At 44.0% G+C, this 14,264-nt stretch overlaps 1 protein-coding gene across 1 annotated transcript in view; it reads right to left on the bottom strand.

The window, feature by feature from the left end:
* Positions 1-1,238: 1,238 nt before the first annotated feature.
* The window catches only part of pbrm1 (polybromo 1), a 21,726-nt gene continuing 8,700 nt past the window's right edge, over positions 1,239-14,264 (bottom strand). The window contains exons 6-30 of the mRNA XM_015959833.3: positions 14,026-14,142; positions 13,874-13,942; positions 13,694-13,792; positions 13,537-13,622; positions 13,371-13,456; positions 13,065-13,281; positions 12,655-12,796; positions 12,464-12,558; positions 12,088-12,367; positions 11,802-11,907; positions 11,080-11,719; positions 10,781-10,992; positions 10,514-10,693; positions 9,188-9,345; positions 8,831-9,082; positions 8,611-8,756; positions 8,363-8,520; positions 8,086-8,269; positions 7,786-7,987; positions 7,492-7,693; positions 6,033-6,185; positions 5,405-5,560; positions 5,018-5,070; positions 3,086-3,299; positions 1,239-1,644 (exon numbers count right to left, since the gene is read on the bottom strand). Of these exons, the coding sequence (XP_015815319.3) occupies positions 1,481-1,644; positions 3,086-3,299; positions 5,018-5,070; positions 5,405-5,560; positions 6,033-6,185; positions 7,492-7,693; positions 7,786-7,987; positions 8,086-8,269; positions 8,363-8,520; positions 8,611-8,756; positions 8,831-9,082; positions 9,188-9,345; positions 10,514-10,693; positions 10,781-10,992; positions 11,080-11,719; positions 11,802-11,907; positions 12,088-12,367; positions 12,464-12,558; positions 12,655-12,796; positions 13,065-13,281; positions 13,371-13,456; positions 13,537-13,622; positions 13,694-13,792; positions 13,874-13,942; positions 14,026-14,142 (4,371 nt within the window). The 3' untranslated portion in view covers positions 1,239-1,480. The remainder of the gene's footprint in view (positions 1,645-3,085; positions 3,300-5,017; positions 5,071-5,404; positions 5,561-6,032; positions 6,186-7,491; positions 7,694-7,785; positions 7,988-8,085; positions 8,270-8,362; positions 8,521-8,610; positions 8,757-8,830; positions 9,083-9,187; positions 9,346-10,513; positions 10,694-10,780; positions 10,993-11,079; positions 11,720-11,801; positions 11,908-12,087; positions 12,368-12,463; positions 12,559-12,654; positions 12,797-13,064; positions 13,282-13,370; positions 13,457-13,536; positions 13,623-13,693; positions 13,793-13,873; positions 13,943-14,025; positions 14,143-14,264) is intronic.

Below are 14,264 nucleotides of genomic sequence, written 5' to 3'. Positions count from 1 at the left end.
TGATGGTTCTGCCGTGTTATGTCCTAAACTGGTAATTACGTCTAAGACCATCACTAGCTTTTTTGCGTTTCCCTCCAGAGAAGCTGAGAGCTCACTCCAGTAGAAGAATCTCCCCCTTCATGGCACTGCGAAGAGACATGTTGGTGGATAACATTTGTGCAGCTGCATCTTGGTCCTCCGCTATGGAGCTAGGATTGGGACAATATTCAATGTAACTTGTACCAAGTTTTGTAACTTGGACCATGTTTGAGGATTACAAGTTCGAAAACTAGTTACAAGTTACAAATCCAAAGTTACATGTCATGAAACATGGTCCAAGTTACAAAACTTGGTACAAGTTACATTGAATATTGTCCCAATCCTAGCTCCATAGAACCACTGCGTGGGCTGCCGCCATCGTGCCCAACATACTCAAAACCAACGGAACCGTGACGATTCTGGGAGGTTTTACACAGAAAATCATGGCAAACATATCTGTCTACTAAAATTCAATAAGTCTATTTCAATTATCTGTGTTCAACAAGATTGAGTCAATGAGCTAAAGCAGGAGCTATCACCAGCTAGCTAACAGACCAACTGAGTAAATGTTTGATCACACTTGATATAAATTTAGAAACTTGTTTCATCAGATAAAATAATATTTTAAATTAAATATTATAAGCATGTGGTTTAAAGGGCAGAATTGAAGATAAGTAAAATTTAATAAAGGTATAGAAACACATTCCAAATCACTCATTTACAAAGCTTTAACCTTCCAATAGATGATGTGTTAGAGCAATCAGCATGGACTGTATTTACCCTCTGAACCTAACATTAGCCAAATAGGTTTCCCGTAAAACCTGGCCACCTGTATGCTACAAGCTTACCAATTTAGAAGACAGTGTGACATTACTGCAGTAAAAATAAATGTAAAAAATTTCCCCCAAATTTTATGTAATTCTTAGATGTTTTGCTTGTAATTAACATTGTGGGTTTTTTACGTAGCATACTGTGATTACAGCATCCATTTGGCTTCTAAAAATTTTAATCTGCCTTACCGTTACTGTTTTTTTTCTCTACCAGACTAATGTGTAATTTTGCTAAAGCTAATGTGTCCACCCCCACCCCACCCACCCCATGACTGACCTTTAAAAAAAGCTGCAATAAAATATTTACAATACTCAGTGCTGTTCACAGATCTGGTAGAGATGAATAAGTTACACCTGTTAATGCTGAATGAGTGAATCAGTGGAGCACAATTCAATTCTTCAGTTTATTGTGAGAACATGAAAGCCTTCATCACAAATGAGCAGTCAAACAATAATGCACTTAGATCTGTAGATAAGAAATGTAAAAAAAAATCTGATCCAGCACAGAAAGCACCTTATATGAACACAGATATTTCATTATGTTAATGACAACATAAAATAAAGACTTTTAGTGAGCTTTAACCTCTTCCTGTTGAACAGGTTTGAGAACAGAGGCTCGTAACATCAACATGCTACAGGTTGTGCGTCTGGCGGATGTTTAGGGTGTCTCGCAGCATCAGGTCACGGAGGCGCCAAAGAGCATCCGCCATAGTCTTATGGGCCCCCTTGCTCTTCAGCCAATGGGATGGTAGTCTGCTTTCTTGCTCCTTTGTTAGGCGCACATCTTGTTTTTGAACTTAAAAGAAACAAAACAAATTTTTCAAAATTCTTCTATAAATGAAATAAAACCTACACGTATCGACTAAATATAACTGAGAAACACAAATTAATCACAACACCATTTACTTTACCAATCATTCTATAAATTCTATAAATACACTGCCTGTCCAAAAAAAAAAAGTTGGCACCTAGATTTAACTAAGCAAATAATTACTGCGTGGGTAATTATCCTTCAGCTGACACAAGTTATTTAACACCAACTGGTGCAATGAGTTGCTTCTCAAAAACATGTGGAAAGACACATCTGGTGGTCATGGAAAAGGTGTTAGTCTGTTTGAGAAGGGTCAGGTCGTTGGCACGCATCAAGCAGAGAAAACACGAGATAGCAGAAACGTCTAAAACTGGGTTAAGAACTGTCCGATGCATTATTAAAAACTGGAAGGATGGTTGGGACCCATCATCTCTGAGCAAGAAATGTGGCTGGAAAAAAATCTTGAATAATCGTGATCAGGGATAACTTAAACATTTGGTTAAATCAAATCCAAGAAAAACAAAAGTAGAAGTCAGGGCTAGGTTTAATAGTGAAAGGAAGAGCTTTTCCACACAATGTGATTATAACTCAAGGGATTGGGCCTGAAGAGTTGCGTAGCCATAAGAAAACCTCTAATCAGTGAGAATAACCGGGGAAAAGGCTTCAGTTTGCTGGAGAGCATAAAGATTGGACTCTGGAGCAATGGAAGGGGGTCATGTGGTATGATGAGTCCAGACGGACCCAGTTCCAGAGTGATGGTGCATCAGGGTAAGAAGAGAGGTGGATGAAGTGATGCACCCATCATGCCTAGTGCCCAATATACAAGCCTGTGGGGGCAGTGCTATGATCTGGGCTTGCTGCAGTTGTTCAGGTCTAGGTTCAGCAACAGGACGTGCTCCAAGAATGAGGTCAGCTGACTACCTGAACATACTGAATGACCAGGTTATTTCATCTTCCCTGATGACACGGGCATATTCCAAGACGACAAAGCCAGGACTCTTCGGGATCAAATAGTGAAAGAGTGGTTCAGGGAGCACGAGACATCATTTTCACACATGGATGGGCCACCACAGAATCCAGACCTTAACCCCATTGAGAATCTTTGGGATGTGCTGGAGAAGGCTTTGTGCAGTGGTCAGACTCTACCATCGTCAATGCAAGATCTTGATGAAACGTTAATGCAACACTGGATGGAAATAAATCTGGTGACGTTGCAGAAGCTAAAATAACGCCACAGCAAATGTGTGCCGTGATCAAAGCTAAAGGCGGTCCAACAAGATATTAGTGTGTGACTTTTTTTGGTGGCGACTTTATTTTTTTGGCTGGGCTGTGTATTATTATTATTATTATTATTATTATTATTATATACTGAATTAATGTATTGTCTGTTAGTTTTTATTACCACGATCAAACTAAATGAACCAACCGGTGAGAGCTTGATCCCATTTGCTGACTGTGGAGGACTCTGCAGTTAGGCCCTCGATGTATTTGAGGTAGGCCTCGGAGTGGAGCAGCCGCTGAGATCTGACTGGAGGAGAGACAAACAGCGGTGTGGAGGGTTGCTGGAGAGAAGGTTGTCCCAGGTGACCTTGTCCTGGGTATGGAGGTGGAGCCTGCTGCCCTGAGCCTGTTAAACCAAGCTAACGAAACATCAGAAGTATTATTTAACAGACATAAATGTAGAGTGATTTTGTTTTGTTTTATTAAAACATGAGAATTTGTTTTTTACTCAACCTGAATAGTTGAAGTTTATTTTGTGCTAATGTTGAACCCTTCAAGCACAATGCCCCATAACTGTTGTAGACCACTATCTCTTCAGCAGTATTAGTACATTTATAAAATATGTGCCCCAATGAATTCATATCTTCTGCCTCCTTGTGGACGGTTTAAGTACTGCAGGGCACACGTGTAAATCATTTTCGTATTAGTGTTGTAATACTGTACCTAATAAAATGTTTCAGTAATTGTATATGATTGTTTTATTGACATTAACCTATAAAAAGATCAATCTTTTGAAATAAAAATCCTCAAGTTTTCTCATGTATCAGACTTTAAAGGGTTTTTAATTTATTTTACATTATTTAACCGGATGAGTCGATTGAGAACTCATTCTCATTTACGACGACGATCTGGCCAAGAGGCAGCAGCAACACACACATAGTTAGCTTTACACCAAAGAAAAACAGGTAAGATTAAAGCAAACAAGATCAAAACCAGATAAAACAGTTAGACATGCAGACAAAGGACTGTTCTCAAATGTCATATGTACAAGCAATCAACACAGTCTTTAAGTACTCAGAAGCACATTCATCAGAAACTATTAACTGCAATGAATTATTGAAGGTAGATAATGGAATGTAGGTAGCGCACTTGAGTGATTTTTGCAGCTCATTCCAGTCGCTGGAAGCAGCAAACTGGAATGAGGAGCGGCCAAAGGAGGTGCGAGCTTTGGGAATAACCATAGAGATTGGGTCACTGGAACGTTAATCACGCTGGTTGTTGGAAGTGATGAGTAATGAGCGAAGATATGACGGTGTTCTACCGATGATTGTTTTGTATATGAACTGATCCCAGGGTAACAACCTGCAGGAATGGAGTGATGGCCAGTTAACGAGTGAGTACAGATCACAATGACCAGTAGTGAACGGGGCACCAGTGATGAAACGGATTGCTGAGTGATGAATGGCATCGAGTTTATGAAGAAGCCTTTTGGAAGCAGTTCTATAAATGATGTCATCATTATCTAAGATGGGAAGGATTGTCATTTTGACCAAGGCTAACTTCGCAGATTGAGTAAAAGATGACCTGTTGCCATAGAAACCCAATTCTTGACTCAACTTTAGAAAGTGATGAATTAATCTGAATGTCAAATGAAAGTGTGCTGTCAAGCCAGACACCCAGTTACATATAAGAACTGACAAGCTGTAGTTCTGCACCATCCAGGGAAACAATACTAGGGTGGCAAGTTGATTGTGATGAGTTACAGTTGAAGATCATGAAGGTTGGAGAAGGCATGTTGAGGACAATTAAAGTTCCACTGCAAGGAGGACTAAGCTGCATTCAAAGAAGAACGGCATGGATATAAAATGGTGCCGTCCGCATATAAATGTATATGAGAACTGTCAACAGCATGAAAAATGTTATTAATATAGATTTTCCACCCTTGAGGAACGCCCACAGGTAGAGGAGCAAATTGGTAACCCTCTAATGTAACCTTGAAGCAGATGTCAACTTGGAGATGTGAGCACACCTGAATTTTGCTTTCATTAGCCGACAGAAATCCTGACCACAGAAATGTGTAAAAGGTTAACACAGTCCCTGGTTTCCTGTACAGGAGGAGAGAAGTCCCACGGATTACCTGGGATCCAAGAATGCTTCCTGCTGCAGCGCCGCTTCCCATCCCGTTAACACCTGTAAGGTATTAAACATATGACTAGAACAAAAATAACCAGGTATTTTACCAAAGGTAAAATGATCATTGTGTCAGCGATCTTATCAGTTTATTGGCCAATTTACAAACTAATCAGGATTGTAACTAAAAGGTTTCCTTTTTAGATGTAAGCTGTAAAATATCATCAGCCACTTATCACCCTACTCCTGAAGCTAAAGCTAGCAGACACCGTGATCTGAAGGATCTCAGCCTAGCGATACAGGTAGCCCCTCCAGCAAGTCAGATTGGTACACAGGAAGCAACTGCGTGCCAGGTGGCATGGGGGTTGACTGGTGGCTATGGCAGCACTCTTACCAAAGGACGGCGTTCCAGGAAACCCAGTCATAACGGGCAGGAGATGTTGGGGGAAGGCAGGCACCCCCGTGTGATGTGGTGGCATACCAGCCAAACTAGCCATGCCTTCAACATGTGAGCGCATCATAGCGGTCCTATATGCACCCATCACACATTCTTAGGAAGGGACAGTAGTAACACAAAACAAGAACATGCATTAGTGAAACATGCAGGCACTACTAAGCATGCAGCAACATCTGGTGCAGCTAAACATCATTTCATGACTAATGATGGATTTGAATGCAAAGAAAAGGGCCACACAAATGGAAAGTGATGGTGACGCATCAGCACTATGGTAAAGCAAGAGTTCTGTTCTCAAATGGTGAACAGCAGCCACTTCTTTCATGTTCCAATTGAGATCCTTACTGTTTAGGTGTGATCACAAATTCAGGTTAAACACCACGAGTGCTGTACACCATTTATCATTTAGGCTTACGAACATGAGGTTAGAGATGATGTTAAGTTGAATAAAGACACTGCCTCAACAGAACAAGCTGATGTGAGTGTGAGAAAACACTTCGGCAGTTCAGCTTCTCATTCCAGCCTTTTAGAGTAAACTGGGGATCCATCTGCGTCTACGAGGGGTTACCTGACACAGGCGTCATGCTGGGATTTAGCATCCCCATGGGGGCTGGGGGAGGCACCACCCCCATCAGCGCCCCTATTGGGGTACCTGCTCTAGGGGATGAGTGATGGTGGGCCCTGTCACGCTCCTGCTGCTCGGCCACTTTGGCTGCTCGCTCTGCAAGACAGTACAGACAAGTAAAAAGGTCACAGAGGGCTGAAGTACTACAACTACTACTAAACTTTATTTATATAGCGCCTTCACATGGCCCAAGGACCAAACAAAGCGCCGCACAGCAGAAATAAACATAAAAAATAAAAACATATAAAACCATTTAAAAACCAACAAAAACATGTAGATAAAATATGGGTGGGGCAGCAAAAAGGTGCTAAGCCATCCGTTAATGAGACTCGTCTTGGTTAAAAGCTACAGAATAAAAGTGTGTTTTCAGCTGGCTCTTACACTTGGCGAGCGTGGTGGCTTGTTTAAAGCCGGGCGTACACTGTGTGACTTTTTCACTTTTTTGAGCCGATTTTCCACTCGTGCGAGAATCCACGAGATCGGGGCGAGTTTTGCGCCGAGCGTCGTGTAGTGTACGGGGGGTTAAGAGAGGCGATTAACACCACGTGACCAGCTACCGATCAGCAATCGTGAGCTCGCACGGACTTCTGGCGTGTTTGATATTTTGCTCGTCCCTCGTGAGGGTATCGCACTGTTGAAGCGGTGCTGCGAGCAGCTGTGACCCAAAAAGTATCAGAACCGCTCACAGCGCATGCGCAATCCTGCATCAACGCCGCTCGCCCGCTATTTCCCTAATAACACACGTTGTTCGTTTTAATTTCTACACGCTTTTTTACTCACAAAGATTGTCAAGAAAGCGTGTTTGTCATGTTCATGTCAAATTAAACTGATCACAAAACACAGATTTACTTTCTTTATTTTGTTTTCCTCATCCAACCCCCATAAACCCCTGTGTGTCCTCCTGCAGCACTCCCGAAGGACAACAGGCAAAACAAGACAAAGATAGTCTGACGTGTAAAAACTGCTATTTTTAGCACATTTTTACGTCCGACGTGTTGCTACCAGACGTGCAGTGTGAGCACATGACTGGTGAGATCTGCCCTGCGAGGAAGTCGTACAGTTTGAGCTGAAGCTGAGTGCTATGAGTGAAAAAGTCGCACAGTGTCCGCCCAGCTTAACACCTGTAGGTAGCTAATTCCAGAGCCTCGGCCCCGGCACCGAGAAAGAACGACCCCCTCGAGATTGTAGTCTGTGTTTAGGAACAACCAACAGTCCTTGCTGTGCAGACCGAAGGTTCCTTGAGGGAACATAAGGATGGATCCGATCCGATAGATATCATGGAGCCAACTCATGTAAACATTTAAAAACAAACACCAGAACTTTAAACAAAATTCTAAAAGTGACTGGAAGACAGTGTAGGGATGCCAAGAAGTAGACGCAGCGAGACCGGTAAAACCCTCACCTTCGTACTCCGCCTTCCTGGAGCTGTCCAGGTTCCTCCACTCTGTGCCAACGAGCCGGCTCAAGTCTCCAAAGGAGAAGTCTGGATGCTGGGCTTTGATGACCGCTCGCATCTCGCTGCTGAACAGGATGTAGCCACTCATGTTGATCTTCCTTGTTGCCCTTTCCTTCTTTGACAGTCCCTTTAACGATTTAGGAGTCGACTGCAACCAAACACAAGAGAACCACATGTAAAAAACTAAAGCTGTAACAAAACTCCGGTAACCACTTCATCATTTAATTCCTTCAGCCAGACCTGTGGAGGGGTGTAAGGCATGATGTCCATGTCACTCGACATGGAAGACTGCATCTGAGGAAGAGAATGATCGCCCAGGTCACCATCATCATCCCCAAGATCCTCCAGCTCCTCATCTGTCATGTCAGCAAACTTGGCCTCGAGCTCCACTATTTTCTTGTCAAGGAGAGGCGATGGCTCTTTCTGGGGAACTATGAGCTTCCTGTGATAAAACAACCAGACTTGAATAAAATATAGGCTCAGTTTTCTAAAAATACATGAAGGATAACAGCAGAAAACAGCAAATATGAAACCGTTAACCTGAAATAGTAGATCTCATCCTCCACCACCTTCCCTGAGAGTGAAAATCGCTTTAGACCCTTAAACTTCTTCATCAGCTTTTCACTCTCAATGTAGCGACTCTCACAGAGGAGAACGTTCTCCTCGGGCACTTCGGTGGGTCGGCACGATAAATATTCTTTAAAAGAGGCTACGACACACTTTCCTGTCAAATCAAACCATATTCAGTGATTCTACTGGTTTCCAGGCAGAAAAGAGCTGCTGTGAATTTGAACCCACTGCACTGACAAAACTGCACCTATGATGCAGGTCATGGGACAAGTCTCCTCCAGGTTGCTGAGGAACACCTCCTTCTTGTAGAACATCTTAGTGGGCTCGTGCTCCGTCTCTTCAGGGTGGATGAAAATGGGGCCGAAGAAGTAGCCCGCGCCGTCTCGCATCCACATTTTCTCGATTCTGCCAGACACCGAAAACAAAAGATTTGCATTGGAAATAAGCAACTAAACATCCTAGAACACACATGCTATGCCATTTACTGACATTTACCTGCCCACTCTGGGGCGCACAAGTCCGTGAGAACCGATGTAAACACAGTCTCCCACTTTCAGCCAAAGGTTGTTGTAACAAAGCTGCTCGTGGTACTGACAACCCGGCTCCCCGTTGCTCACATCCAGGGGAACGTCTTCCCTGTCCTTCAGACCAAAGTGGTTTCCTGTCAGTATTTCCTAAACACACACTGTTTATTTAAGCCCAACCTGCTACTCACCTTGTCTGTCATGGCATCTGCCATTTTGCTTTCATCTAAAACCTCTGGTGGCTTCTCCTCTTGTTTGATGGCAAACATGGAAGCCACCCGGACTACGGGAAGGGGCACGTCTCTGGTAGCAAACCGAACAGAGCTCAGGGGCATGGCCCACAGCTTGATCTTCTTGAAGGACTTGGACTTAGCGGAGTAGCGAGACTCGCAGACATAGACATCCTCCGATCTGAATCCTTCAGGGTAAAGCTTGAAGTATTCCTGGAAATGTGGAAATAGGAAGTCAGAACTCGTGAACAGAAAAGGGAATTCTCGCAAATGAAATCTAAATGTCTAAAATTAACTCTGCAGATTTAGCGCCCGTACCTTCACAAACATAACCACACACTTCCCCAGAATCTTGCTGATTGGAGCTTTGTTGTAATAGTCACTCTTAAAAACCTCTTTCTCCAAGAATTTTCTTGTGGCCAGATGAAACGTTTCATTGGGTCTGTAGAACCAGCAGCCGTACAACCACTTCTCTCCTGCGGTATGGAGACGATGATTTGAGGTACAGGATGAGAAATAACCCAAAAAATCAAAAGCAGAAACCATTAAAGCTACACCAGAGTTTTTAAAGGAGTCATTCGCTTGTTTAATCAATACATTTGCAGTGGTCTCTAGTAGCAACCAATGCCTTGCAAGTCGTACTCTCATCAACAGGAACACTCTACCACTGACTCCATTTGCTTTGCAACGTTGTTTTCTCTCCACAAATACCACAAGCTTGAAGGATTTCTGCCGTGTGGTGGAGTTGCTAATGCTAACAGTTAGCTTCCGTTAACCGAGACGCTGCTGTTTCCTGGACTCTAAACCAACAGCAGCCTTCCCAGCCAGGAGTCAAGATGGGTGTTATGCAGGGTACGCACGAGTCCAGATGGGTGAGTCCATGAACATTAAGGAGAGTGTGACGTAGATCTGTCAGGCTTTTCAAATCCTAGCATTTCACCATCTATAGCAGAAGCTAATGCAGGAGATAGGTGTAGGAGACTATGCTCAGCCTGCATGAAAAACTGAGAGTGACTGATTATAATCAGAAACAATCATTAAAATGGTTTTTCAGTGTTTCTCAGCCTTAACATTTTAAGCTATTGCTTTTAAACTGGTTTCAGTGGTTCTTGAGCCAAAAATGTGAGCCAACTTCACACTGGACAGCACTCTGCTGCCCTCTGCTGACCAGAAATTACACTTTTGTGTTTCAGGTTGGAACACTAGTGGGAGGTCTCTAACTGCTTTACGATAACAGCTAACACGAAGGCTTGCAGTTAGCTGTTTTCTGTTCCCTGTCCATCAACAAAACGCACAAGAAGATGAAGAAGTTTGCTTTTCTGCTGGCATCATGGTGGAGCCTGGATGTAAAAGAGACTAATGTCTGAAGGAGGCTACGAAATCACGGACTGATTGTGACCTGGCTTTGTTGCTACAGAACTTATAAGTAATAACTGTTAGTTTGTGGCTTATTTAACGTCAGCTGGCTCGTGTTATTGTTAGTTCGTTGTCAGCGCTAGCAACAGCAGGCTGCAGCAGTGTTGTTTACAACAGTTATAATTTCACTTTCAACCAGAAGGAGAGAGAAGCAAAGCTTGTTTAGTGTTGCTTTAAAATATAATTTTTTTTAATGTTGTGAAACTATGAAGCTAGTGACAGACTGACCGGTGTCATCTTGCCAAAGTCGTTCAATGTAAATAATATGTGGCTGGAGGTTGGGCTCTGCAGGCTCCACGTAGACATAATCTCCCACATGGTACATGCTGTCCTTGAAGCTGCAGTCCTGGCTATATGTACGCTGAACCTGCCATGAACTTCCAGCAGAGTCCTCCCTCTTCTCAGCCTCTGGGGAACAAAAACACTTACAGTCAAACGAGGCTAGGGGATAGAAATGAAGGCTATGTCCCGACAGTGTTCATAAGTATAAGATACCCCTTTTCTCTTCTTCTCTCTTGATTTTGTCCTCCTCAAACTCTTTAGGAAGTTTTCCTTTCTTCTCCTTTTCCACATCACTATGCAGATGTTTGGAGGTGTAGCTGAGGGCAGGGGACATCAGGATTTCTCCGTTCTTACACAGCTCGTCTCTGATGCGGATGAAGAACTGCTGCAGCTCCACTGCATCTTCAAATATCTCAGAGTCAGTCCTGTAATGAATGAAATGTTTTACTCTTACTTTTCTTCATATACTGATTGGTTTTTAGTTTTTCTAGAAGTGTTTAACAATACCTGACCTATTCAACCTTCTGGCTTTTTCCAGAACTTCAAACATGTGGTCCTGAAACACGTCCAGCCTCTTGTAACGTCCTCGATCCACGTTCTTCCTGATGATCTCGAAGTTGAGTGGCGGCTTCTCTGGGTTCACGGGATCTGCAGCAGGGATCTCAGCGAGCGAATCGCTGTAGCAACGTCCCTCGTCATCTTGGTGGCCGAGCACAGAAACGAAGAGACTGCGGAGGAGTTCCTGGATGAGGCGTGGCACGTCGGGCAGATGGGCGTCCTCTCCTCCCTCCAGGTCGCGCCTCGTCTCCAGCAGCACCCTGTGTAGCAGCAAAGCGTCGCGGTAAATCAGAGACTTGGGCTCGTTGTAGGTGCAGGCGTTGTTGAACATCAACACGAAGTCCTCCACCAGCGCGTCCACATCCTGGTACTTGTTAGCCAGCATGTGACTCTTGATCTTCTCCATGTCTACAGGTTTCTTGATGGCGATGTAGTAATCAGGAAGCTCGGCGCGTGATGGAAGCCGCAGGAAGATGGTGCTGAGGCGACGACCTCGCTTATCCGTGTAGTTCTTCACGGCTTCATAGAGCTCATTCAGTTTCTGCTGTAGGGGTGTTAGATACTTGGATTTCTTCAGAGACATGCTGTTCTTCCCTGAAATGAAAAAAGACGAGGATGAGATCCTCAGTAGCAGGTTACGTCTGTCATGAGACGCGTTGCTGACCGGTTGACGTACGTATTTTTAACTTTGGAGAAGTCATGTCATCGTCATCGGTGGCTGGCCCAAGATCTCTGCGTTTGTCTTCCATGATCTTCTCAAGGATGTCTGAGTCATTATAGACCTACAGGAACAAGGAAGATGTTCAACACAAGCAGATTTCTGTTCTCATCAGAACTACTTCAGATGCAGGTTTACTCTAAAGGTTCTTCTTCACTCGAAAATGTTTGAGCTGGCTCATTTTTAACTAGAATGAATCCCAATCGTCACTAAAAACAGACCGAACCACCACAGTGAATGCCACCTGAGAGCCTTCCTCGTTGTAGTGTCGTGCATTACGGAACATCAGCTTCATGTCTCCCACCATCGAATCCTCGGTCATGTACTTGTCTGAGCGGATGTTGTGTTCAATGGTCCTGAGGTCCATTGGTTCCAGGATAATTTTGTAGTAATCAGGGTAGTCCTTCTTTGACGGCTTCACCATGAAAAGGTCGCACAGCCTGCGCCCGGTGCCGGCTTCTCGAGCTTCAGTCACAGCCATCAGCAGGGCCTTCATGCGATTTTTTCTTGTATTCTTCTTGTAGCTGAAACCAGACCCAACAAGAAGCTGTCACTGAGAAAAACGTCTTACAGAAACACAACCAAGTTCAGACAGTTGGAAGGGTGTGGAGAAAAATCACCTTTTTCTTTTAGTGCTGCTGGTGTCCGACGTAGCAGAGGAGAGCATGCTGTCGCCATCATCCTCAGCTCTCTGGAGGAGCTCCTTTCTCTTCATCTGCACAGGCAAGAAGAGAACTCAGCTTCTTAAAAATGCCTTAGTTCACTTTAAGCACTACGCTGATGCAAAAACAAGAAAACTGGAAAATCCGACCTGCTGAATGTGTTGAAGTTTGAGCGCACGCTTATAGATGGACGAGTGAGGGACGTTGTAGCGTTTAGCGTTCTCCAACATCAGCGTCAGATCAGAGTCGATGTGCTCGACACTCTCATACTCGTTGTTCTTCATCTTGTTCCTGCAGGGAAGTAAATGGGAAAAGAGGCTCAAAATGTGTGTGTGTGTGTGTGTGTGTGTGTGTGTGTGTGTGTGTGTGTGTGTGTGTAACATATTCTCGCTCGGTAAAGGAAATATGTTGGTGAAACAATTTAGTTGATCATAAAAAGTTTAATTTTAGGTTTTGCATATTTTAACAGACACTGTCCGCTGTTGTGATTTAGTATTCTGTGTCTGCTCTGCTGGGTTAGGGTCTTTCACGCTGACAGAAGTGAAGAGTCGTGTCCTACTTGATCTGCAGCAGACAGATGGGCTGACTGGTCTGGTGATAATAGTCGGGGTAGTCCTTCCTGGAGGGCAGCTGCAGGAAGGGTTCAGAAATCAGCTGGCCCTGACTGTTCCTGGCTCCTCTCACGGCCTCGTACAGTTGGAAGATGGGATTCGTCATGTCGATGTTGGACATCATACTCTCTGCCTCGGACTCCCCCTCATCGTAGTGGACGGACCCTAAGAAGTGCAGAGAAAGAACAATGCATACATCAATACGACATCAACCAGTAACATATTGCCTGTAGGATGCTGAAACAAGGACACACCAGAAAGTATACCCTCCTCATCGCTCTCATACTGCAGAGCCATAGTGATTGCGGAGAGGCGGTCTCCTTGAGCCGTCCTTTTATTCCTGACAGACGGACAAAGTGCTAAAACGGATCAACAAGCCCAACATAAACACTTGATTCCAGATGTTTGATACTTCGGTACCTGATGCGAATGCTGGACTTAATGGGCTCTCCGTGCTCCATCTCAGACTTCTTTTGTGCAAACGTCTTTTTAATGGTGTTAGCATCCTGGAGCACATGAGCAGAATGTGTCTGAGTGTGCTAAACGCCAGAAACAACAGGCTGAGGTCAAACTTTACCTTAAAAACCTGCGACCCAGGCTCGTTGTACGTTTTGGCATTCTTTACCAGCAAGTCGATGTCTTTAGCCATGGCACCGACACTCCTGTAGTGTCCCAACTAAAGATAAAAATGTCCGAATAGCCGGATTTTTGATCATTTAAAACACGACATCAGTAACTCTAAATTTGTTGGAAGTACCTGGATTTTCTGAGCGATGACCTTCAGATCAATCGGCTCCTTGATGATGGCGTAATAATCTGGATATTGCTAAACAAAAGAGATCAACTTTGAGTGACAGCAAAATGAGCCGTTGACCGGATGTTTGAGCGTGATACTGCAGGTGCTCGCACCACTTTGGAGGGAAGCTTCTGGAACAGCTCGCTGACCAGGCGACCGCTAGGCTCCGTGTAAGACACGACAGCATCGAGGAGCTGCTCCAGGACCTCTTTCAAACAGGCAGACACACTCTGAGATTCGAAAGAGGGTACAATGAGTACAAAAAGGTGTCAGAGCAAAGATAAGACTAGATCAGCGTAAACAACGTCAAACCAGACGGTAACGCTTTAAACTACTATTTATTTCATAAAAC

This window comes from Nothobranchius furzeri, chromosome 3 (assembly GCF_043380555.1).
Source record: "Nothobranchius furzeri strain GRZ-AD chromosome 3, NfurGRZ-RIMD1, whole genome shotgun sequence".
NCBI lineage: Eukaryota > Metazoa > Chordata > Actinopteri > Cyprinodontiformes > Nothobranchiidae > Nothobranchius > Nothobranchius furzeri.
Note: the sequence above shows the minus strand (reverse complement) of the source record. Positions and strands in the feature narration are given on the sequence as shown.